Source organism: Akebia trifoliata, chromosome 11, assembly GCF_017979445.1.
Source record: "Akebia trifoliata isolate Shusen 1 chromosome 11, ASM1797944v1, whole genome shotgun sequence".
Classification (NCBI taxonomy): Eukaryota; Viridiplantae; Streptophyta; class Magnoliopsida; order Ranunculales; family Lardizabalaceae; genus Akebia; species Akebia trifoliata.
Genome location: NC_141385.1, coordinates 31161460 through 31188674, shown reverse-complemented (window position 1 = coordinate 31188674; position 27215 = coordinate 31161460). Strand labels below are relative to the sequence as shown.

General features: G+C 35.2%; 2 protein-coding genes across 2 annotated transcripts; both read left to right on the top strand.

The window, feature by feature from the left end:
* The first annotated feature begins 9273 nt into the window (after window positions 1–9273).
* Window positions 9274–14132, top strand: SHOT1 (Mitochondrial transcription termination factor family protein). Its single transcript, XM_086417152.1, has one exon. The coding sequence runs from the start codon at window positions 9348–9350 to the stop codon at window positions 11049–11051; it is 1704 nt and encodes a 567-aa protein (XP_086273278.1). The 5' UTR covers window positions 9274–9347; the 3' UTR covers window positions 11052–14132.
* A 9078-nt stretch (window positions 14133–23210) lies between these two features.
* On the top strand, window positions 23211–23750 carry LOC147391269 (uncharacterized). Its single transcript, XM_086459040.1, has one exon. The coding sequence runs from the start codon at window positions 23211–23213 to the stop codon at window positions 23748–23750; it is 540 nt and encodes a 179-aa protein (XP_086315166.1).
* Window positions 23751–27215: the final 3465 nt, after the last annotated feature.

Genomic DNA, 27215 nt, shown 5'->3' with positions numbered 1-27215 from the left:
CCTTGAATTATTTCTCTTTATCCCTCGTTTTGGCATAATCCATTATTATTGTGGAGAACCCATTATATCGGATGTTCACTGTGATGTAGGATCACTGGACGATAAAACTTTTTGAAAAAATGAGATTTTGACCAATATTTAGATTTATAAAAATATTATAATTTTATTATTATATTTTCTGAATCAAGAATCTTTGTAGATTACTTGATTCTAATTATCAAAAAGAACTTAAAATAAATTGATTTTAATTAATGTATCTTGGTGGATTCAAATTCCTTAGATGTTTTCCAATTTAGATTTTTTAATTTAATTTTTCAATCTTAATTTTTAAATTATTCTTAGAAAATGTTCTTAGGTTTTATTTAATGCGGATTGTCCTCTTTCCCTATGGATCAATCCTTACGTGCCCTATCAAGTTAAAGTTTATAAAATTTATTTGTTCGGAATACTGTAACGAACCACAAGCAATACTTCATCAACATCATGCAAGGAGCGACAAACATTAATCAAGTAGTTTGATTAAGCAAAATGAAATACAAACTAGCAGAAAAATATAATTGTATACCGACATTAAGATCTTTATACGATATCGTTGCACTTCTAAAGAAGATTCCTATTGTTGTATAAGTGTTCGATATTTTAAAATTTTCCTTAGGAACACGATTAATGTTTGAGATCATTCTATCCAAAACTTTGATTCGTAATAATGATGTTCATACTCTGTTTTTCAAGGATATTATATAACCGTTTAAGTTACAAGAAGAAGTTTTATTGATTGAAATGAAAGAAAAGTTAAAACAATTGGTGGAGCGAAGAAAATAGAGAATGTATGCAATGCAAACACGTGAAAGGATAAAAGAAAACTAATATATTTTTCTGAAGATGAGTTGATCAATCAAATAGTTGTTAAGCTATTATTATTTTATTGTATCAAATCAATAGGGGTAAAAAATATATTCCTCTATAAAAAAAATTTTGCTAATTGCATGGACTCCCTTAAAAAAATGTATTGGTGCATGTACAAATGAGGTGCTCTACTTATGTGAAATATAACTTTTATGGTTGTCATAATTTTTTTAATATATAGATAATTTCTTTATCAAGATGAATATTCTATTATCTACCAAGATATTTTTGTGAGTTATTTTCTACTAAGAATGATATTTCTTAGAAGCTAGATTCCTTCAATGTAACGAGTCTTTTTTCCTTCTCTTTTTTATGATAAGTAATATATTGAAAAATTATAATTCTAAAATAATTTTACAAACAGTTGAATTTCAAAAATAACTTTGGGCGCCCAAAATAGTGTTGGACGAAGAATAAATGCATATTGTTTCATTGAGAAAATGATTGAGAAAGCACACTATTTGAAGAAGGAGAAAAATTACAAATAGAACCATTAGATTTGTAAAAGAAAGAATAATTTGATCTGTGAGATGTAGTGGCAAAAAACGATGGGAAAATAGATAGAAAAAATGTGGGCTCCTATTATTATTATTGTTCTTATTGTGGGTATCCCCACCCTTTGAGTGAGATTAATCTCACGGTCACATGCACTGTCCCTTCGAAAAGTTCTACGTGCAATCAATTGAGTCGAGGGTCAACCGAACCCTGGAGGGTGGCCTCAAGGAATTCATTACTTTGTGGGGTTTCGAACACTTGACCTACCTTTCCCGAGGAGGTTATCAGTGAAATAAAAGATACTTTAGCAATTTTAAAATTTTAAAATTTTAAATATTTTTTTTCAAAATTTATTACGTTTAGAATGATGTAGATGTTGTAGACACCCTAATTTTGCACAGGCCCATTCGAAAAAAGTTCTAAAAAATATATTATAATACAAAAAAATCATCAAAGGGCCAAAATATATGAAAATTACTATTTTGCTTAAAATAAAATGGCTAAGAGCTATTAAATAGCCTATGGGTCCATAATAAATGTTATGTGGCAAGTTCCCTCGTACAACCAATCTAATTCTTAGTCCAATACAATTCTTAGCCCAATCCAATTCCAAGCCCAATCCTAAAGGGTCCAATTCAAAATCCAAATTCAATTCCAAACCCATATAAAAATCCTACCCAATATCCAAAATTCAAATCCATACCCTAATCACACGTCTCCATACCAATAATTTAATTTTATCATTTCATGTCTCCTCTTTTAAAGTTCTCCACCCCTTTCACATGTCTCCACCTTAATAATTTAACTTTCTAGCATTTCATGTCTCTCATTTTAAATCACATCATGTCATGTCTCAATTTGATCAAAATTACACGTGTCACTCATACATTCACCATCCGAAAAATCCTAGAAAAATTATATATCTCTACAATCATACAATTAAAAAATTCAAAAATAAAAATCCATATAATTTTTATTTGATTTTAGGGTTAGACCCTTTTACTCAAAAAAATTATTTTCAAACTCTAGGTTGACACCTCATTTTTGCTATATCGAGCTCAAGAGCACTAAAAACCTTTCAAGAATGGGCTTGACCCAAGATATTTCTTAAAAAGGCTTCAAGGCCTATCAATCAAGTAGCAACATGCCTTGAAGGCCATTTTCAAAAGAAATTTTAAGACTGGCCGAACCTCACATTTAGGCAAGCCATATTTAAACCTGAAATAACCTCATCAACGGCAAAAAAAGTTTTTAGTATGTCCGAGCCTTACTTTGACCAAGCCAACTTTTTAGCTTAGGTTTGGCCAGGATTAATATTTGCTTGGTATGAACCATAGTTTCGGCCAGGCATAATTTTGCCCTGGTCGAAACTCACTTTAGGTCAAGTCTATTGGGTAGATACAAACCCATGTGTACTCGAATTTTCTTAAAGAAAAATGATCCTCTAATCCATCTCCTTAATGACTTTTTCCTCAAGAAATCCCTTATTTTTACTTTATTATTCTTGTATTAATTCTCTAATAGTCCTCACACCTTGGTTTTCAAGTAATTATGTAATTTTTCTAATAAGGACTCTTGGTCAAAATTGGTCCCCACATGAGTGTTATTACATCTCTAACCTCATCATGTTTAGCCTAGATAGAGATATTTTATTCTTGTTCCCATCATCCTTAACCTCAATTCAAGAGAATCTCATGATATTCAATGAAATTAGACGCAATTCAAGAGGTTTTGACTTTTTTTTTATCCAATCTACATAATTCTCTAGAACTTGTGGGTAAAGACTAGATTATCCCTAGGTTGTTGGAGAACTAGTTAAAGGAAATAACACTTAGGTCCAAAATCTTATCATATATTTACATGTCATTTGGTTTGATTCTCTCTCAATTGACTTCAAGCCTAAGGTTTAAGACCATTCTACAACTCTCAAAGAATTCTTTTGAAACTAATTGATTTTTACTAGTCTATCCCTTTGTCATTTTGATTAGTTAGATTCGTAGGTGAGTGAAAAAACCATCAAGACCAAGGAGAGGAGGGGTAATTGAGATCTTTCATTGAGGTTTTAAAGCAAATATTGAGAACTTGGAGATTTAAAACCAAATTATCCCAAAGGGTCTTCCAAAATCCTATAAATAGGAGACCCATTCAAGGCAAATAGAGAAAGAAGCTCTAGTGATCCAAAATTCTGTTAAATCCTCTCCTTAAAACCTTTTAGCATACGAAAACTCTGCCAAATAGAAACCTAAAACAAGAAGAAAATAAATAAAGAAAAAAAAAAAGAGACCAAGGTGGGGAATACGTTTAAATTTCAATTTTCCTTTATGTAATAATCCCTTTGTATACCTACTTTTACCTCACATCCCCTATTTACATTCAAGCAAATTTATCTTTAAGTTTTCTTTATTTTTAATAATGTAGATTTTCATTTTCTTTAGCTTGAGGCTTGGGAGTAGAGAGTAAAACTTCTTAAATGTAATCTCCCCCTATAAGCCTTCAATATGTTTTATGAGAGCATTAGAATAATTATTCTTTGCTTATTTAGTTTTCCTTACAAGCTTTAAATTCCTAGTTTAGATGTTCTTTATTTTCTTTACTTTCCTTGTAAATTTAAATTCATATAATAAAGATTTTCTTTATTTCTTTCTTAATGACTTAATAACTAGAGAGTAATCCATTTTTGGAGGTAATCTTCTCTTTCTAAGTCTATTACATGCATATATATTTGCACACACCATACTCCAAAAGGATAAAGAGTCAAAGGTGGTGGTCTTCTTAGATCCCACATAACTCTCTAAACCAACACAAAAAATAATCCTAAAATAGACACAACTCATGCATAAAAGGTCCTTAGTTTTCTTATACTAGTGTCCAATCCATAGATGTCTCCTAAGGACTAAACCAACAAAAAGATACTCCCAAGGAAGCATATAACTTTCTAAAAGAATTTTGAGATCCAAGAAGGTGAAATCCATATGAATTTCCACAAAAATCCCAACCTCACAAAAGTTTTCAACAAACACCTACTTTCTTTTTTAGTTTGGTCATGGACTTAATTTCTTCATTTTCTAAATTGAATTATAGCTTTTTCGTTTCTTAACCTTTTTTTACAATTCCATCTACTTTCAAAATTAAAAAAAGATAAGTTTCGTATTTCACCATTGACCATTAAAGGTTAACATCTTTAGATGGGAGAGACAATGTGTCTAACACCTTCCTTGTCCCTCAATCGAACCTCCTTACCTTAGTTTTCTAGGTAAATTTTTTCCTTATCCTTTTGGATATGAGAGTTACTACATTTTGGTGTCGCTGTCGGGGATCGAACTTGGGTCACCAGCGTGACAGGTAGGAATTTGATGAGAGTACAAAATGTCATATTTTTATTTTTTAATGTTTAATCCTTTATAAATATTTGGTGCCCGAATGTATTCATTATTCTTTTATTTTAATTTAGGATGCAAATGGAGGTGTTAAATGCAAAACGAAGTTAATTAGGTGATTTTGGACAATTTCGACATCGCTTCGTAATTTGAGCATAACTTTCTCATCCGAGCTCTGATTTAGATGATTCAAAATGCTATATAAATCTAAGAAAAGATCTACAACTTTTATGTTTTTAATTTTAAGAGATACGGGATACATCAAGGTCAAAATCGGGCTTGAAGTTTCTATATCTGCATTATTGACATTCTGAAACGTCCCTAAACATGTAATTTGATATGCGAATTTGACGCGGTATATTTTCGAAAGTCTCTAGATTGGTGCACGAAATTTTCAGTTGAAAAGACCATTTTCCTAATTATATTAGGACTTTATTTTATTTTAAATATTTTTTTTCTTAATTTGTCAGATTTGAATATTGTTATTTTAGGATAAAATTTAAAATATTTTTAGGAGATTTTGTAGGCTTCTAAGAAGTAAAAATAACATGTAAAAGAGACTTGAAAAAGACATCTCTCTTCCCTTCTTCTCTAACTTCTGTTTTGAGTTTTCATCATGATTTTGTGTGACTAAACTTTTCTAATTGGTCGAAGGAAATGGAAAGCCTGCGAATCAATAAAAACTGTGAGATCTAATTGATTTTTATTGTTCAATTTTACTTTGAGTATTGGATGTTCTTCTATGTCTATTTTCATGATTGTTTCGTTTAATTACTAGAAGGTCTACTAACTTATTATACGTTGCAATTTACTACTAGGTTATCCGTAATTGTTTGATCCCTCTAATTTTTGAAGTAACTAAGATTTAATGATTTGTTGTACCAGAAATTATTAAATCTTAGGAGGAACGTTCGACTAAATTAAATACAACCGGCTTGTACTTGTATTGTTTAGCTTTATCGATATCTCTAATTCTTAAGACTACTACTAGATTAAATCTTTAGCTCTTGTCTTGGGTTATTTAGTAGTTAGAGTTAATTAGATCGCATGTTTGCTATTTAATTGTGACTAAGGAGAGATAGGAAAATAGTTCTAACGGTGAATATTCAAACTGTGAATTGATATATACTTGCATCGATAATCAGTTGTAAAATTTCTATGACGGATGTTGACTTAGGCCAATGTTTATTCTTTTAATTGATTTCAATTCTTCAATTTGAATTGTTCCTTAGTTGTTTTTCTTAAAATTGTTTTCGTTATACTCGAACTCCCCTCCTTATTCACATAGCATAAAAACTAGGCTAGATACTTTCCGTGGGAATGATCTTTACTCGCACCACTATATATATATATATATATATTTTTTTTTTAAGAGTATAGGTTTTATTTTTGGTTGCTTGCGACAGCACACCAAAATTTTGACAATTAAGGGTACAAAGTTTATTTTTATCAATTTTTCTAAAAAGAAAAATGATCAGTTTATAGGACCTAAGGTGGAGAAAATTTGGTGCTTTAACACTTTTTATATTTTCTAACTAGACCCCTTACTTAGATTTTATGTGGGTTAGCGTTGAATCCATACAACAATTACCAAAAATTAAATATTTAAAATAAAATCATTTTGAGTGTTCATTCACACCCTATTCTAAAAAAATGAATGATGACGACTCAAAATCAACCTAGTAAAGGTCCTCAGACTCAAAAATCATATAGTTGTAGATGTTGATGAATATTTGAATCTATTATACTTCAGAACTTATGATATACCCCTTGACCTCCATATTTTTTGAGATACAAGCAATAAATGATTCAAATAACTTAGTTTTTAATCTCTTGTAAAAAAATGTTATGACTAAAAGTCCATATTTTCTCGTCATTTCCTAAGGCACTTATTAGATTTTCTAACTCATATCATTAGTTTTTATCATAAAATCATATATGTCACTTAAATCATTATATTTCATATTTTGTTAGTTAATTGCATGAAATTTATGATTATTGGGGATCTTGATTATGCATTGTATTTTTGTAGATAAATCAGACGAAATCTAGAAGTCAAGAGTGGAAAGACTACCAAAGTCAAAGTCAATGTCAAATTAGAAGTAAAAAAAATAAGATCAAAACACGATCCAAGAGATCCGATCGTCCTAGATCCATAAAAAGATTAACAAAAACAAGTTTTTCTTAAACTCTAATATGCCATACTATATCATTTTGCCCATAATTTTGGACTCACTAATTGAATTAAGGCAATGTTAGATGCGTTGAAAAACTAATTCAAAGGAGAACAAATTAGTATAAGGTCAATTTGGACTTTTTATGAGTAACAAATAAAAGACAAGTTAGAATCTTCTAATTTGTAGTGTTTCACCATTTTGGATATAGAACTTGACTTGGATCTCGAATAGAAGCAAGGCTTGTTGGATTGAAAACCTAATTGAGAGAGAAACAAAAGTGAATTTCATGAATCAAGACTAATTCAGATGTTCTATGGGTGCCAATGTGCTACCAAAGTAACCCCAATTTTTTTTTTAAAAGAACTTAAGTTCTTAATTTTCTTCTCTAGATTATTATAAAATATACTTCAAGATTAATAAATATAAGTTTACTTATTATTTTTTGTCTTTTTATAGTTTTGCAATAATTCTTGGCTAATCCCCCAATTTAGAAAGATTGAAGAAGTTAGAATAATTTAATTATAATTTAATTTTTATTTTTAAGTTCTTGAATGTTTTTGCATATTATAGTAAATTTCTCTTCAAATCAATCTTAGTTCTTCAATATATTTTGGGGATCTTTCCTTATCATTCATCATTGGATAAAGTCTCCTTATAGAGGATCATTGGATGATAACACCTTTGAAAGGAAGGAGATTTTGATTAATTTAATTAGATTAATTAAATCTTATTTTTATCGCAAAATCTTTCGAATCAATGAACTTTACTAGATTTTGATTTGAGTTATCCAAAAGAACTTGAAATTAGAAATTAGATTTTAATTGGATTCTTTTTTTGTGGATACAGTTTTCCTAGTCTTTTTTAATCTCATACTTTTCTTAGTTTTTAATTTAGTTTTAGTTACATAATTTCTTGTCTTAAATTAATTTTAAATTCTTTTTCTCTAATTTTTTTTTTTTAATTTGGATAACTAGTCCCCAATCTATGTGGATCGACCCTACTTATCAAACAAGAAGGTTTATAATTATTTATTTTATATATATATAGTTAAAGAAAATCATATACGAGACAAACCTTGCTAATGCCATCCTAATTCACATGTAAATCACAAAAAATTAGCACACACTTGGGGTGGCATTAGTAAAAGTTGATGTGACAATAAAAGCTCTCTTATTTGTTTATATTATACATAAAGGACAACATTCGGTAGACAACATTTTGTCTTACATGACAAAAAGTATTGGAATGAGCTGATTTTTTTTGTAAGGATGATCTCTATGGTGAGGGGACCATCATCACAAAAAATCGTCCAATTCTAAAACTTCTAAACCTATGAAAAATGATTACAAACTAACTGTAAAAAGTAAACGGTCAACAATTCTTCAACTTGTAAATTAGGGTTGGCAATTTTAGAATGGATTGATTTTTTGTGACGATGATCCCTTCACCATAAAGATCATCCTCATAAAAATTAGCCCATTCCAAATTTTTTAGCCCATATATGATAAAACACATTGTCTAGAATATTATTTAAATAATATGTAATTAAAATTTTAATAAATAAATTATTTTAATTAAAATATATAAAATCCCAATTGATCCGATTGAGTCATCTTGGTTGTCTCACGAGATTCAACACCGTTGAGACGCCTTGTCTATCTGATGAACTATATCGAGATGACTCACCCAAGTCATCTTGACATCATATTAGATTTGAAACAATGCATAAGAGATATTTTATTAAGATAAATAAAAAATTGTCAAGTGTCCAATTAAAAGTAAATTGTTGGATAGACCTTCATAATACTCTGGCATCCTCTCAACCTCATAAAATCCTACCTATTGGAAGAGTGAAGATAAGAAAACTCACATCTAGGGGTGTCAATGGGTGCCCATTTAAATAAAATTGAATAAAATCAAATAGATTGATGATAGGCTGACGTGGTTGATGTGACATGTGCATAGATCCTGAAGAAAAAGTTCTATAATTTGTGCACATGCTACGCGTCAATCAACCACATCAGTTTAACAAGACTCAAATCGATAGGAATCCAGAATCAAAAGGCTTCATATTTTATCCCTTTTTTTTTTTTTTTGGAATTAATAAGAATAGAGTTTTTTGAAATCAAACCAATTGATAAAATCCGATAGGGACCGACAATTTTTTTTTTTTACTGATACGGTTCTTAGCTCTATTAATTTGAAAACCTAAATCAAAACCGATAAGAACCGAAATTAATATAAAATTTAATGGTTGCGGTTCCTTTACGAATCGGAATTGGAACCGACCCATTTGACAAGCTTGACTGAAGCTGAACCCATAAAAGATGAGAAACCCGTTTGTAACGAAAATTCTAAAACCCTTAAACCCTAGAAACCCTCTTCCAACACTATGAATTTCCTTCGCTTCACGTCCTCTGCTTCTCTCTGCAACTCCATTTCCCGCCATTTTAGTTCTCGCACAAGGCTACCAAAGCTTCGAAAAATCCCTTATCATCAACGATCTCAAGCCATACTTCAAGCCCAGAAAGCTTTAACTGACTATCTCCACGCCACCAGATCCTTGCCCTTCGCTCACGCAGAACAAATCAGCAAAAACTCTCCTTTTTCTCTCTACGATATCATCTCCAGAGTCGAATTCTCTCCTTCTAACTTCTCCAAGAACATCAATAAGTTCCTCAGATACCATCCTATCAACGAATTCGAATTCTTCTTCGAGAGCATCGGCATCGATCCTTCAGAAATCTACAGATTCTTACCCTCTTATCAGTTCTTTTTAAATGAAGAAAAGATTATCTTGAACGCTGCTCTTGCGTTATACGGGTTCGGATTCCCTTGGAACAAACTGGGTATCTTGTACAAGGAGGAGATTTCCGTATTTGGTAAGAATCCAGAAGTTTTAATTGCTCAGCTTTGTGGATTTAAAGTGTTTGGGTTTGATAATGTTTCGATTGCCGGTATCTGTCTTGCTTTTCCTTTTGTTTTGAGTGAAAATGGTGATTTGAGAGCTGACATTGATGCCCTTCTTGATGTTTTGAAAAGGGTTTTTCTTGATTTTGATTTGAAGACTTCTTTAGAAGGCAATGTGGATGCTTGGTATGATGCTTGTAGGAAAATTAGGGTTTTTTATGATCTTGGTTGCGAGAAGGGGAGGTTAAGGGAATTAATGGGTAAGAGAATGAAGGTTTTTCTTGAACACTCAGAAGACGTTTTGGTACAAAAGGTGGAATTTTTTCTTCGATTAGATGCAATGAAGGAGGAGGTCGGCTTGTTGCTTCTTCACTACCCAGAGATTCTAAAATTCGATCTGGAAGGCCCAATGTTTTCGGTTTTAGAATTTTTGAAACGTGTTGGGCTGAGTGATGAAGAACTGAATTCTATTTCAGTAAAGTATCCTTATGTTTTAGGCAGGAATCGGTTGAGGAACCTGCCTCATATGATGAGAGCTTTGGATCTTCACAATTGGTTCTTCAATAAGATCGTGGATGGGAATTACCTCTTATTAGCTAATTTTGATATTAGTAATCCTGATGTAGACATGGAGAAAGATTTTAAAGATAGTTTGGAGAGGATCCGATTGATGAAGAACCACATTCATGTAATGGGTAAGTTGAATTTCTTGCATGAAATTGGATACGGAGAGAATCTTTCCACAATAAAAGTCTTATCCAACTTGCATGGCTCGAGAAATGAGTTACAAAAGCGATTTGATTGTCTTCTTCAGTTAGGGATTGAATTTCACAAGCTTTGTAAGTTTGTAAGCGTGAGGTCTAAGATCCTTAACCAAAACCCATATGTACTTGAACAGAAAGTGAAGTTCCTTCAGAATGACATAGGGTTATCTTTGCAATCCCTAGATGTTTTTCCTGCATATTTATGGTATGATTTAGAGAATCGGATCAAACCCAGATTTAGAATCCATATGTGGCTTAAAGAAAAAGGTTTGATGACAAAACAATATTCCATTGCAACCATACTTGCTACTTCGGAAAAGAAATTCATAGCTCGCCTTTTACATATTCACCCGGCTGCCCCAAAACAATGGTTGGAGTGCTTTTCGCCTGGAAAATACAATGAGAGTCTCCAAGAAACATAGGTAAATCTGTGATGAATTGCAACAATCGCGGTCACAAGTCACAAACATTTTTTTCTTGGAAATCTGAGCTACAGAAGTGTAGGAAATTCCTTTGAGAGAGCTACTTCATGTCTCTAGTTCCAAAATCTTTTATCAGATCAAGAAAACGCAAAATCTGGGGCGGTGAATCCAGCCATGATTTCTTGTCAGGAATCAGGATCACCCAAATGCAATACTTGAACCTCACATTGTTTGTGAAAAGTGCAATACAATTCATATTGGATTCTAATTCTGGTTCACCATTTGAAACTGTTCTATTGCAATTTTTAGAATTTCTCACACTATCAGCACAGGATTGGACCATGAGTTAACATCTCACCAGAAGTAAGTTATGTTGTATCCTTTTTGATACTCCCATATGTACTTATGGCTGTTTAATTCTCAAGATGAGCACTCTTTTTGTGTAAATGAGTTTGATTGTAAATGTAAATTGTTTGTATACGACCTTTGTCAACCTTTAAGTTCTCTATGAGAGTATTTTAAAATTTAGGGTTTTAATGTTGGTTAAATATTCTGTCATTTGTTTTCTTTCTAACGGAGGCAACGTTACATTGTATTTGTCCCAGTAACCCTAATGTTGTCAATATAACTAATCAAAATTGACTCTAATCCAGAACTTGGTGGTTGCAGTCTTGCAACTAATGTTGTTGATGCTCTGCGTGCAAATGCTGAAATGTCAAACTATGTTCTTACAGAATGCTTCTTTTTTATTCCTACGTGTTTGAGTGTTTGCATATGGATTCAACTTTTATATCAGGTGGTGCTTCATGCAGCTAAATATGTGGTATGGAAGGATTCACAAGTTCTCCACACTCCTGTGGATCTGAACTTCAGTATTCTAAATTTGAATTTCTCAATATTTTATGGATGTCATAAAGATTCGCTTGGGTTGGGTTGTATATTGTTCATACATTGCATAGATGAAATTCAAGTTTTTCTTTCCCAATGGAATTATCAAGTTTTATTGTGGCGTCATTGGTTTCCTTGGTAAAGCTTACAGTTTACCTTCATTTTTAATAGCAATCAGATTGTTGAGTTTCTCTTTTTGGTAGACTAAGTAGTAGAGATTTTAACTGCACTATAAACTGGATATAATCTATACATTAAGTCATCATTATAAACCGGTATATCTATCAAGCTGTAGACTGTGTTATAAAGCTTGAAATCATGACTCAACTTAAAAGTCCATCCTATTGAGTTCACTTGACTAGTGAATAAAATATTAATGAAATAATAAATGTATTATTTCATGTATATATAAGATTTTTCTGTGTTTTGTGTGTGTGTATTTTTCCTGGTTTTTTGGTGCGTGCATGTGTGTGAAATCATTTCAGGGTTTGCAGAAAAAAAATTTCTTACAGCTTGCTTGGTGTGTTGCAAAATTCTGTTCATGAGGGATTCATCAGTTTCAAGTTCAACCATTACATATTTTGTTCAGAGACTGAAGGTTTGAGATAAATGCAACGCTTGTTCTGTGTTATTGGAAAACCAAGTCTTTATTCTTGAGGATTCTAAGAATATCTTACCAGAGATTCTCGAATTGAATCTATGGAAAACAATGGATTTCCTCTTTGTGGAAAGGAAATTGGTGTTTTTTTCTAGTTGGGAATCCTTGGCTTTTGAAAATCTGAAAAATGGGGATGGATGGAAAGAATAAAGTTGGTTCTCTTGGACCACGGGTGGGATTTGGATATTTCCAATAGTCAGAGGATTGATCTTGATGAATTGATTGTCATTCGGATTTTGGATGATTTGTTCGAGGAGAATTCAAAAATGCCGCAATTATTTTCTACTATTTTCAGGTGGCCTGAGAGTTACACCAAGTCCAAGCGTGTGATAAATTCAATATTTACAATGATACTGAATCATGGAGCCTTGGATCTTCTTATGTATCTCACTAGAAGTAAGAATGGAAGAGGTGATGGCATTACTTGGTGGTTAATGTCCTCAAGGAGACCCAGAGGAATAGAAGGATTTTGGAAACTAAGAGTTTGCTAGTTAGTTCTTGAGTCAGGAAAAGAAAATGTTAAGTATGGCTCTTAGATTAGTCGATTGAATGAAGATGTTCAACATTTTTCCCACAATCGGAGTATGTAATTAAGGGCATTATTAGAGTGAAAAAGAAGGTTGGATTGGCTTGGGAATTCTTGGGACAAATCAATATTTGAGGGATGAGCAATGCTTGTATTATTAGTTTGCTGTGCCCAAGGTAGGTAGCCTTGCAATTACTCGTGGATTTGCAGAATTGCATATTTAAACCTGATGAGCTTGCATAAACAACCACAATTGCTGCATCCTGCAAAATGGGGCTCTTGAAAGAGGCCAGTTCCATATTTTTCAAAATGATTCAAATGGGTCTCTCTCCGGGCTTTAGACCATAGCTCAGTTGGTATGACACAAGAAGGTTGAGGGAAACAAACATGTTTTGAAGGTATCTGGTTTTTGCCCTCAAACATTTTTCTGTCTAGTAGCTTTATTTCTGAGTTGGGCATATCCTGATTGTTACTGTTACACAACTATTATTGGACAAGTTAGATGAAGTTCTTAAGTATCCATGTGAAATGTTGAAGAGGAGGTTCAAACCAACCCATTAGAACATACACAGTGCTCGTCGATATTGCAGGATTGGAGACTTAGAAATGGTGAAATATCTGTCGTGGGATCTGGTTTTTCATATTTATTGAAGGGTAGAAAAGTTTTCTATTCCTACTTTGAATCAGGGTTTCCATTCCTATTATCATGAGGCACTTCCTCGATCATTCTTGGAGTCTTTTCAAGGTTTTCTAAGAAACTCTAAAAGAAAATTATCGGATAATATTTGGTGTTTTTTAATTCTTATTTGGCATGGTTTAGCTAAAAATTGATATGGCAATAGAAGTTATTTTTGTTGTGTAAATGTCTTGTATTCTGTTGTACTACATAGAGTTGCGGCGGTGTAGGGGGAAACTCCCCAGTTGGGGTCCCGCTACCCAGTCAGTAAGCGGGGGTGAAGCCCAAATTTTTTAAAGGATGTGAAAAGGGAAATCATGTAATATTTTCTTAAGGGGTTTTCTATTTTTGGGGGTTTCTGTTTTGGGGAGTTCTGCATGTTTTGGTAACCCTTAGTTATATAAATAGAGGTCTTTAGAGCTATAAAAAATTATGAGAAAATAGTGATTGTTGTTGTTCTGTTCCGTGGAAGTAGGCACACTGTCAAACCACATAAATCCTTGTCTTTAGTGTGATTATACTGTCTTTTGCTATTTCAATTTTTTCACAAGTTAGTATCAGAACCTCAAGTTATTGAGGTTTGCGGTGAAGATGATTGGTTTAAAATTTGAAGTTGATAAGTTCGATGGGAGGAACAACTTCAACTTATGGTAGAGATGAGTAAACGATCTGTTGGTGCAACAAGGATTGTGCAAGGCAGTGCCTCATAAGAAACTTGTGGCAGTGGACAATGATGATTGGGAAGAGATCAGTCAGAATGCCGTGACTACTATTCGTTTGTATCTTGCAGACGAAGTAATGTATAACGTGATAGATGAAGAATCAACTCTAGATCTATGGAAGAAACTAGAGAGTTTATACACGGCGAAGTCTTTAGCAAACAAATTGTTTCTTAAGAAACAACTATACGAATTACAGATGATAGAAAGTTCAAATTTGTTGGAGCATCTCAATATGTGTAATAAGATCATAAGTGAACTCTTGAGATTTGAGGTTAAAATCAAGGAAGAAGACAAGTCATTATTGTTATTGGCAACTCTTCCCTCTTCATATGATCATCTTGTTAAGGAGACTTTGAATACAGAGGAGGTTACCACGACACTTTTATCAAATCAGATGAGGAGAAAATCAAATAATGAGGAATCCTAGGCAGAAGGGCTTGTGGCAAAGGAGATTCAAGGACGAGGGAAGTCAAAAAATAAATCTTGACCAGATAGGAAAAGTCTAGATCGAAATCAAGGGTGAAAGACGTAGAGTGCTACTACCTTAAGAAAGGGTACTTCAAAAGAGATTGTCGAAAACGTCAAAAGAATATTGAAAACAAGAAAAAGAAAAAATCTTCTGACTCGACAAATGTAATAGCAAAAGCTTCAGATAGTAGTGATGAGGATGCGCTCTTAATTTCCACTTCCTTAAGTATCAATATCCTATACGATTCTTGGATATTGGATTCAAGATGTTTGTACCATATGTGTACGAATAGGAATTTGTTTGACACATTTGAACCATATAATGGTGGCGTTGTGTTGATGGTTAACAACACAATGTACAAAATAGTTAGGATAAAGACCATTAAAATCAAGATATATGATGGAATGGTTCGTACTTTGATTGATGTGAGGTATGCACTCGATCTGAAAAAGAATTTGATTTATTTTGGTGCATTGGATTCTACTGGGTATAGATACTTTATGGCAAGTGGAGTATTGAAGGTTGTGAAAGGTGTCATGGTGGTTTTGAAATGTTATAAGATAGGAAATCTATACAGGCTGATAGGGAAAACAATTACAGGTGGAATTGTTGTTGGTTCATCAGAAAACAATGAAAGGATGAAACCAGATTATGGCACATGCGATTATGTGTTTGAAAAATAATGTAGGGTACATTTCAAGGTTTCGAAATATCGCAATACAAAGATACTTGAGAATGTCCATTCGAATGTATGAGGACCAACCCTAGTAACCTCTAATTCAGGAGCCTTATATTTTGTGCCCAGAATGTGATTTCAACTCTAACAACATTAAAATCGGTGAAAACGGAGAAGTTGACGAAGAATCGCAAAAATGATCAAAATATCCTTTGATGTTCAATTTTTACCTAGAAACCTCAATTTGTAGGAAAATATGACTAAAAATAAGCTTTTGACATTATTCATACACATCGAAAAGATTTAGAGACCCCACGTTTAAGAGAATAAATTTTTTTATCATGAAATGACAAATTTTCACATGAAATGATACGATTTTTTACATAAAATGACGATTTCCATCACGTGGAATGACACCAATTGATCGCATGTAATGATGAAAATTAAGACTTGATTGAACCAATCATGAATCCATCGACCAATCGATCAATAAAAATTTCAACAAATCAAACCAATTGAATTAACAAAATCTTGCATTTTAAACCAATAATCTCTTAATCAGTTTCATTGATCAAACATCAAATTAACCTTTCAATTAAAATATCTAATCAATTTAAAAATTGTCAACACTTATAAATTTTTAACAAATTGTTAAACACTCGATAAACCAAATCCTCGATAAAAATTTAACCGTGATTAAATTATCGTATCATCCAAATCAATTTATGAATCGATAACCAATCAAATCAATCGACATATTAAATTTAATCGAATTAAGCACCAATCGATTAAACCTCGATTGATCGAAACCACGTAAAACAAACAACATAAGTAACATGAGAAGTATGAGATCACTCCCTCCATTCTTCACACACAAATACAAAAAGTGAGAGGTTCGACCGAGCAAAAAGGACAAAAAAGAAGAAAATAGAAAAATATGTGATTCATTGGACACAAGAAGGGAAAAAGAAATTTAAAAAAAAAGGAGAAAAGTTTTTGGAAATAAAAAAACTATAAAAAGGGAGCAAGCATACGTTCTGGAGGAGGAGAGAAAAAAAAATCTGTTAAGAGAAATTAAAAAAAGACGAGAAGAAAAAAAAAAGGAAAAAAAGAGAAGGAATAAAAAAGAGAGGAGTCACTCGGCACCTGGACAACAGCCATGTATACATTCTTCATCGCCTTCTTCCTTGTCACCCTTTTCTTTTTCTTCTTGCATTAACGACTTCAGCGCACCAACCATTCTCACCCTTCATTTTCTCTTATTCTTTTATCTCCATAGCCATTCCATCGTCACCCCATCATTTACTACAGGACTATGAACCTCCCATTCCTCTTCTCCCAGCCTCGCCTCATCCCACTTGCTCACTTTTCCTAAGATCCCATACTCTTTCACTATTTCTCTGATTTTCTTTTCTAGATATAGAGGTAAGAAAAAGAAGAAGAAGAATGAAAAAAAGAAGAAGCCCCACAACACACACTCACTCTTCCTCTTTTATTATTATTTTTTGATTTTCTTGTGCAGCCAAATCGAACCAAACCCCTTTCTCTCACGTTCTCATCTCCCTCTCTCTCCAGTTGCGACCACCACTCTCAAAAACTCTTAGTCGGACTTAATTTGAAGGAAAAAACATTACGGCTCACCTTCACCATTCAAGGTGAGTTCGACTTTCGTTAGACATTGTTTTTTTCTCTCTCTATTATCTCTTATAAATTTTTTTTTTTTGTGGTGTTTTCATTCGTTTCTTTGTTTAATTTTAATTTGTCTTATACTTTTATGATCAATAATGTATTCCTTTCTTTTCTTTTCTTTATTTTTATTTTTGTAATCGAAGTGTGTCTTGGTTAACAGTGAAATCCTATGTTTAAATTTTCATACCTAGGTCATTATCATGCTAATTCAGTCTAGTATGATTATGGGGTGTTTCAAATTACTTTTATGTGTGTAATGCATTGATACAACTTTTGTGATGATATATGCTTGATTTGGTAGTTTATTCATGCACGTTATGTATGCCACCAAATTATTTATGCACATGAAATCTCAACTAATTTGGAAACAATATACACATACTACATTTTTTTTTCCGTTTTGGAAATGATTTATGTATGTGAACTTGTTATAAATTTGGAAATTCTATACATGTGATTTTTTTTTAATACTAATTTGGAATTATTGATTTTGAACTTGTGTGTTTGTGAAATTTTACTGATCCAGGGGATATTTCCGAACCATTCCCATCCCCACCTATACCTCTTTGATGCGAAGGAAAGTGTTGCAAGCTAGGGGCCATTCAAGACCTGGTGGCTCACAGATTTAGGGATGGGAAAGACTCCTATATCTGGCACGATCCTTGGATACAAGAGGGGGTTCTATTGAACAATTAACACCAAGAGCATAACTACGAAACCAATCTCTACTGAGAAGCCAAGGTGAACTCTCTGATCAGACAAGACATTTGGGTTCTCCTTGTTCACCTTATGGCCAGCCTGAGTAGTAGGTAGGAACAACTCAGATCTCTGGAATTGGAAAGCCATGAAAGGGACAAAATTATCCGGAAGCCAAAAGCCAAAATAATTTTTACTCTTAGATCTGCCTACATGGCCCATCAACAACCCAAACCTCATCTTAGATGGTACCCCTTGGTGTGGTTCAACAACAATATTAATAGGCATAATGTCATTGCCTGGTTGGGGCTAAGCAAAGGGCTTAAAGCCCAGCACAAGCTATTGGAAATTAGCCTTGACCTTAACATTTTCCTGTTGACCATAGGATAGTCTCAGATCGTAGTAGAGACTGATCACCTTGATCAGGCGGGTTCGGTGCCTAACACCTTCTGAAACCCATAATCTGACCCCTTGATCATTTATCTTATTTGTGGACCGATCCAGATCCGTTTTGGAGTTATTTGGGTTCCTAGACCTAAATTAGGTGGCGATTCCTTTTTCTCTAAAAGTCCCCCATAATTCATTAGATACTTTTTTCATTATTTAGTAAAAAGTGTCAAGGACACTTTCAAGGAGTATTATCTGATCAATTGGATTTAGAGAAACATGGTCAAGGGGGGTACTTCAGGACCATTCCCATTCCCACCTATGTCTCTTTGATGCGAAGGAAAATGTTGCAAGCCAGGGGACAATTCAAGGCCTGGTGACTCAAATTTGGGGATGGGAGAGACTCTTACATCTGGCATGATCCTAAATACAAGAGGGGATTCTATTGAACAATTAGCACTATGAGCACATCTACGTGACCAATCTCCATAGAAAAGCCAAGGTGAACTCTCGAATCAAACAAGAAACTTGGGTTCTCATTGTTCACCCTATAGCCAGCCTGGGCAGCAGGTAGAAGCAAATTAGATCTCTAAAATTGGAAAGCCATGAGAGGGACAAAATTATCTGAAAGTTAGAAGCCAAATGAACTTTCACTCTTAGATCTGTTTATGGCCCTTCAACAGCCCAAACCTCACATTAGATGGTACCCCTTGGTGTGGTTCAACAACAATATTAAGAGGCATAGTGTTATTGCTTGGTAGGGGCTAAGCAAATGGCTTAAAACCCAGGACAAGCTATTGGACATTAGCTTTGACCTTAACCTTTTCTTGTTGACAGTAGGATAATATCGGATCGTAGTAGAAATCGATTATCTCGATCGAACGGGTTCGATGCCTAACACCTTCTGAAACCTGTAATCTGACTCCTTGGTCATTTATCTTATTTGTGAACCGATCCGGATCTGTCTTGGAGTTATTTGGTTCCCAGACCTAACCTAGGTGGTGACTCCTTATTTCCTAAAAATCCTTTATAATTCATTAGATATTTTTCATTATTTAGTAAAAAGTGTTGAGGACGCTTAAAATGAGCATTATATGATTACTTGGATTTAGAGAAACATGATCAGGGGGGTACTTTTGGACCATTCCCATCCCCACCTATGCCTCTTTGATGAGAAGGAAAATGTTGCATGCTAAGGAGCCATTCAAGACCTAGTGACTCACAAAGTTGGGGATGGGAGAGACTCCTACATCTGGTACAATCCTTAGATACAAGAGGGGGTTCTATTGAACAATTAGCACCATGAACACATCTATGAGACAGTTTCCACAAAGAAGCCAAGGTGAACTCCCTGATCAAACAAGACACTTGGGTTCTCCTTGTTCACCCTATAGCTAGCCTGGGCAGCAAGTAGGAGCAAATCAAATCTCTAGAATTGGAAAGCTATAAGAGGGACAAAATTATCCGAAAACTAGAAGCCAAAATAACTTTTACTCTTAGATTTGCCTACGTAGCCCTTCAACAACCCAAACTTCACGTTAAATGGTACCCCTTGGTGTGGTTCAACAACAATATTAAGAGGCATAGTGCCATTGCTTGGTTGAGGCTAAGCAAAGGGCTTAAAACCCAGGACAAACTATTAGACATTAGCCTTGACCCTAACCTTTTCTTGTTGACTATATGATAGTCTCAGATGGTAGTAGAGACCGATCACCTCGATCTGGTAGTTTCAATGTCTAATACTTTTCGAAACCCATAATCTGACCCCATTTATCTTATTTGCAGACCAATCTAGATCCATTTTGGAGTTATTTTGGTTCCTAGACCTAAACTAGTTGGTGACTCCCTATTCCCTAAAAATCCCCTATAATTCATCAGATACTTTTTATTATTTAGTAAAAAGTATTAAGGCCATTTTCAAGGAGCATCATATGATCACTTGGATTCAGAGAAACATGATCAAGGGGGGTACTTTCAGACCATTCCCATCCCCACCTATGCCTCTTTGATGCAAATGAAAGTGTCGCAAGCCAGGGGGCCATTTAAGACCTGGTGACTTACAGATTTGGGGATGGGAGAGACTCCTACATTTGACACGATCTTTGGATACAAGAGGGGGTTCTATTGAACAATTAACATTAGGAGCACATCTACAAGACCAATCTTTACAAAGAAGCTAAGGTGAGCTCCATGATTAGACAAAACACTTGGGTTCTCCTTGTTCACCTTATAATCATCATGGGTAGCAGGTAGGATCAAATCAGATCTCTGAAATTGAAATGCCATGAGAGGGATAAAATTATTTGAAAACTAGAAGCCAAATGAACTTTCACTCTTAGATCTGCCTACATGGCCCTTCAATAGGCCAAACCTCACGTTAAATGGCCCCTTGGTGTGGTTCAACAACAATTTTTAGAGGCATAATGTCATTGCCTGGTTAGGGCTTAAAACCCAAGACAAACTATTAGCTATGGGCTTATCCAATAATCAAGTTGTTGCTTCTACAGGAATGCCATTGAAGAAGAAGGCTGCCTATTTCTCAGTTGTGAGTTTCTTTATGATATGTGGTAGAGATTGCTAAGGAGATCCAATATCAAGCATGAAAATAGGAACTAGATTGATGAAGTAGACTGGCTTCGCACCAATATAAGAGGAAAGTCTTTGAGCTCCCTAATGAAAGGCTTGCTTTCAATTCTTTTATCCGTCATATCTGGCTTGAAAGGTGTAGACGTGTCTTCAAAAACAATTGTCTCTCCCTGGAGTTTCTAGAGTGCATTATAGTAAGGGATGTCCAATTAAGAGTTGGAAGCATGGATGCAAGAACTGAAGACAATGTTTCATCTAGAGCCTTCATGGCCTCATGGAATTCGACCCCAAGGTTTGATCTTAAAATTCTTGTGAAATGTGTATGGGTTAAGCCTCCTGAAAATTCATATGTATTGAACTCGGATGGGTCTTATAGAGGAGATATCGGAGGAGAAAGAACTATCATTAGAAATAACAGAGGAAGTATTGTAGGGGCTCTTGTTAAAAACTCCATTAGGAAGTCAATCCTCTCTCATGAGCTTCAAGCTATCCTCAAAGGTCTAAACTTGGCTATTAGCTTACATATAGATTCCTTAATGGTCAGAGTTGACTCCGAAATGGCTATCGACTGCATTAATGAAGAGGCAGCAATGCCTTGGAGAAAAAAAAAGAACCGTGAGAGCCATTAAATCTAAAGTGTCTCACTTTAAGAGGATCAAATTCTCTTTTTGTTTCAGAGAAATCAACCAAGCTACTGTTTTTTTAGCTTCCAACCTAAATTCCTTAAGTAACTTTAGGTTGAATCCTTTGGACCTCCCTCGGGAGCTTAAGGATATTTTATGTAAGGATGCCAATGGGCATGCCTATGAAAGATTCTAATTTCTTCTTTTCTGGTTGGGAGTCTGCCTAACCCCCTTTTAGTCTTCCAAAAAAAATCTTGGCTCAACTCCTAACATCAAAAATTGCATAAAAAAATTGCTATACAAACCCCAGCCCACTCCACCCGATGGAACATGAAACATTTAATACTTTATGACTTTTTTTATCTCTTTCTATATATCTACTATATCTATTATGCTATTTTGGGTTAAGGATGCATTATACCGATCAATTTTGAACATGAAACATCTAATGATTATACTTATTGTATAGGAAAATAATTGCATAGTTATCCAAGTCGTACGCATGTCCAAGCCGATTAAGTGGTACCAGGCGCAGGTCAACAATCGGGCCCTGCCCTTTAAGCAGGGCAGATCAAAGCAGAGATCTCCCAAGCGTGGTTAGAAGGGCAGCACATCATTAAATGAAACCTAGTCTACCAAGCAGGGTAGACCTGGTTGTAAAATCAACGTAAGCCTAATATGCGCACGTCAATCCCAAAGATCTCGAAAAAGATCTTAGCAGTATAGTACGATCAATCTAGAAAATCCTCATTTGGTAAGCGAATCCACAGAGTCAGAGGATATCTTAGGATTGCCATCCAAAAAGGGGAAAACTTTGATTCGTAGCTAAGAAATATAAATAACACAATAAACATTGCTGAGGATATCTTTTTGGGGGGATTGGAGGTCTAGCCAGGTCACTAAGACTATTCCTCTGCTTCTCTAACTTGAGTGTCAGAGTGATTTTGGAAGCTACCACGCCGTTGCAAGGATGGAGGTGATTGGAATGACTTCGGACCAGTGAGGTAGAATCCATCAGAGCCGTCTACTAGATTTTGATCGCATAGAACTGGTGCCGTCCGTGGAAACACCAATAACATATTGATTTTAGTGGAAACAATGGTGAGATCCACAATAACTACCAAAGTCAATGCACCCCCACCTATGGCACTTGTCGTAGAGGTTTAACTCTTGGAGATGGTAGAGGTAATGAATAAACAACAAGAAGAGATGCGAAAGAGAATGGATGACTTGATTCAATAGAATCAAAACTCGAAGGAGCGTCATGATAATCAGCAACCAGCGGGATAGGATGAACTTTTTGCTGAAAATGATCATGTTTCGAACGTAGAAGAAAGTGCACCCCTATTGATCGCTACAGGAGAAGGTGGAACAGAAGTTGCTATTACGACTACTCAGTGGAGCTTGCAATAGGTCTGATTCAAAAGGAAGTCAGAGAGATGATTAGGAAGGAGAAGACGATGAATAATGCTAATATAGGCACATCAACGACACAAGTTGTAGGAGGATTCAGAAGTCTCCCTTTACAACGAAGATCCTAGCGTAGGAAATTCTAAATAAATCATGCCGCCATACTTTATTCCCTATTCGGGAAAGAAAGACTTGGTGGACCATCTTTTATATTTCTGGCAGATACTTGCTTTGTGGAAAGGAAATGAGGGATTGATATGTAGATTGTTTCCTTCGAGCTTGCAAGGGAATGTGTTAACATGGTTCCACAAGTTGCCATGTGGTTCTAAACCTTCTTTCAAGGAGTTCTGCACTGCTTTTGTAGCCTGTTACATCGGCAACAGGAAAAGTAGCAAAGACGTTAATGCGTTACTCAGTATGAGGATGCAGCCTGGGGAGAGCCTCGAAGAGTTTACAAGGAGGTTCAGGGAAGAAGTGATGTCCCTAAAGAGTTGTGACGGGAGAATAGCCAAGGTGGCGTTCAGGAACTCCTTGCTGCCTAGCTCGAGGTTGTATAGGTCTCTTGTGAAGAAAAGACCAGAAGCATGGAGCGAATTGTTCAAAAAAGTAGAGAAATATATTCGCTTGGAAGATGACCCCCGGAATTCAACCAGGAGGAGCAAGGTAATACGTATTGTGGTGAAGCCCAGGTAAGCAGCATTAACTACAATAATACAACAGGAAAATACCGCTTGAGCAGGATAGAGAACGGATAAGAGAAGAGACGTATTTTTCCATGCCTTCTAGCGAGATTTTGCCACTTATTGTAAATGAACCTTATTTCGAGTGGCCAACGCTCCTTCCTCAAGATCAGATAAACAGAGATGAAAGGTACTATGAGTACCACAAAACACGAGCGGACACCACCAATAGATACTAGGTCTTGAAGAGGTTCCTACAAAGGTTGGCAGAACAAAACAGATTGAAAGACTTGCCAGAAAACCGAGGGAAAATCCATCCCAAGACAACTACTAGAGCCTCGATCAGCCACCTATTAAAAGGTAAGATGGGAGAGCAGTTGTGCTACATGTTGTCCTTAAGCAAGAAAGTAGAAGATCAGGCCAGAACAGGATTGACGAAATTATCAAAAGATGAAGAACAGAGCATATGGCTCACGTTTACATGACAAAAAGTGGCCCACAAAGCAAATGGAGCCCTATGGGGAACAGATCGTTGCCTTTACAGAAAAAGACTTGGAGGGAGTAATGAGGCCTCATTACAACGCACTCGTGTTAACCCTCCAGGTGGGTACCGTTATTCTCAAGAAGGAACTAGTCGACATCGACAGTTTTGTCGACATTCTATATGCTTCGACTTTTCTGAAGATGGGCCTTAGTAGGAACATGCTCATCCCAGCAGGAGCGTCATTGATTAGGTTTGATAGAAGGACAAACCAACCTTAGGGGAAGATAGTTTTGCCTGTGCAGGTAGGTTGATAACCTTGATGATCAGGTTTATGGTTGTCGAGGCAAGTTCCCCATACAATGCCATCCTGGGTAGATGGTGGACGCACGAGATGAGAGCCATTCCCTTTACGTACTATCAGGTTCTGTGGTTCCCTATACCACAAGGGATGTGGGACGTATGAGGTGATCATGTAGCAGCCCAAGTATGCACGCTAGGCAGAGAAGAGCCCCCTAAAACTAAGGACAAGTAATAACAATTATAGTGGGGGGAGAGTGAGCTTGAATAACTCCCATGCCTAGAAAGTGTCCAGATAGTGGATGTGGGAGAAGGTAGACAGATACGTATCAGCACAGAGTTGGCATCAGAAGAGTTGAAGGAACTGACAGATTGCTTAAGGAAGGATTGGGACGTCTTTGCTTGGTCTATAAAAGAGATGCCAGGGATTAGTCTGTAGACACCCCATTTTTGTACTCGCCTGATTAATCAACTCGTCAACCCGATCGCAACGGTTCCCAATGATGGATGTTTATTCCAATACTTTATTTTGTTACCAAATATGTTTCAGAAATCCGAATGAGGTATCTCGAACTGAGAAAACTTAGAAACCACGCTACGCTAGGAAAATACGACCCCAGGAACATAGAAATCATCATCTTGCAGACCAAAACGAAGCTTTACGATAAAAATCACTAAAAATGACCAAATTACCAAAATACCCATAACATCAAAACAACCCTAGAGCCTACATTACGCTTAGGAAAACCCATTCAAACACATAAAACAACAAATCGAAACCAAATAAATTATTTCGCTAATTTTCACAGAATTTGACAAAATTACGAAAATACCCCTCATAAAATTCACGATCATTTCACACAAAAAATTTCATAAATGACAAAAACCAATATTCCCATTGAATTCCTTATGAAAAACTGATTCCAAAACATCCTGGACCATTGAAAAACGATTTAAAACGTAAAAAATCCTCTCCAAGGGCAGGTAATTTTACAACTTTAATAATTAAAATTTTCAAAATTAATAAATAAATCATTAAATAACGTAAATTGAAACATTAAAGTCAATCAAGTAAGACTAAAGTCAAGATATTAAAAGCTAACCAAGAAAGACTAAAGTCAAGATATTAAAAGCCAACCAAGAAAGACTAAAGTCAAAATATTAAAGTCAATCTCATAAGACTAAAGTCAAAATCCTATATCAAAACCCTAATCTAAACTAATCAAGTCAATCTCATGAGACTAAAGTCAAAATCCTAATCTAAACTAATCAAGTCAATCTCATAAGACTAAAAGTCAAAACCCTAAATTAAAATCCTAAAGATTAAGTCCATCTCATGAGACCAAAGTCTAAACCCTAATTGAAATCCTAAAAGAAACCCTAATCAAACCCTAATTCTCCTAAAAAACTTTATAAATAGGAGCCTCCACACCCTATGTTCGTATCAAAGAAAAAATCCTAAAAAAAGTAGGTGAAGAAGCCTCCACAACCTCCCCAAAATCTTAATTTTGGAGCCCCAACTCCTTACCTAACACCCCTACTTCGATTTTAGCCTAAAAAATACCTAGAAACCTTTTAAAAACACCCCAAAAATCCATAATAAATTCAACGCATCCAGATCCAAGAAGGAGATACCTTGCCTCGGAGATCAGAAATCAGATCCGGAGATAGAACAAAGCAAGGAGTACGGTACAAGGAGCAGTTTCACCAGATCTGAGGGAATATAACCTTTGCGTATCGAAGGTAATATTTTTCTATTTTTATATCTAGGTTTTGGTCATTAGCAATGTAGTCTTACTTGGGATAAGTAGAGACCGACATTGGCCGGGCGGGGTTGGTGCCTAACACCTTCCAACCCCGTAACATGATCTCCGGATTCAGATTTTCTGTAGTAGATTAGTTTTTTTTATCCATTTTAGAGTCAGTTTGGTTCCTAGACCATAATAACTAGGTGGCGACTCCCAAACCTTAAGAGTCAAAAGCGGATCCGCGTACCCCGTGGATCGAGGGCGCTTTCATAGTCCAGAGGTGATCTGCCACCACTTGAACATGGAATCAGCTTTCAAACCAGTAAAACAAAAGCCAAAGAAACTATCACCTTGATTTAGAGAACCAATCAACGATGAGGTGAATAGGGTTCATCAGGGAGGTGTAATTCCCTGACTAGATAACAAATATCGTGGCAGTATCAAAGAAGAATGGGAATGTTAGAGTTTGTATTGACTTTACAAACTTGAACAAGGCCTTTCTAAAGGATAGTTTTCCCAGGCCAAGGATAGATGTAACGTTAGGCCACGAGAGGTTGTCCTTCATGGATGGCTATTCTGACTATAATCAGATACAGTTCAATCCAGTAGATCAAGATAAGACAATTTCCATTGTTTAAACTCCTTTGAAGGAAAAGGATCCCTTGAAACTTTCCTAACCAGCCTGCGCCTCTTATGCGGCTGTAGGTCAAGGACATGGTTGAGCTCCTTGGGGGTGGCAAAACTTTGCTCTGCCTGGGCCTAAATTTCCTTAGGGAGTTCAGTAGGGATAGTAACGGCTACAATAGTAGCATCAGTAATAATTGTAGCATAAACAAAAATAGAGGTAGAAATAAGGGCAACCAGCCCCTAGGCACTTTAGCCAGCTGGTCTGCTTCTCTAATGAAGGTGGAGCCTCGAAAGGCCAGGCTCATCTTTTTATTGGCTGGGT

Coding starts and splice junctions, on each gene's coding strand:
- SHOT1 (XM_086417152.1), top strand. CDS start 9,348: ATGAATTTCCTTCGCTTCACGTCCTCTGCTTCTCTCTGCAACTCCATT.
- LOC147391269 (XM_086459040.1), top strand. CDS start 23,211: ATGCCGCCATACTTTATTCCCTATTCGGGAAAGAAAGACTTGGTGGAC.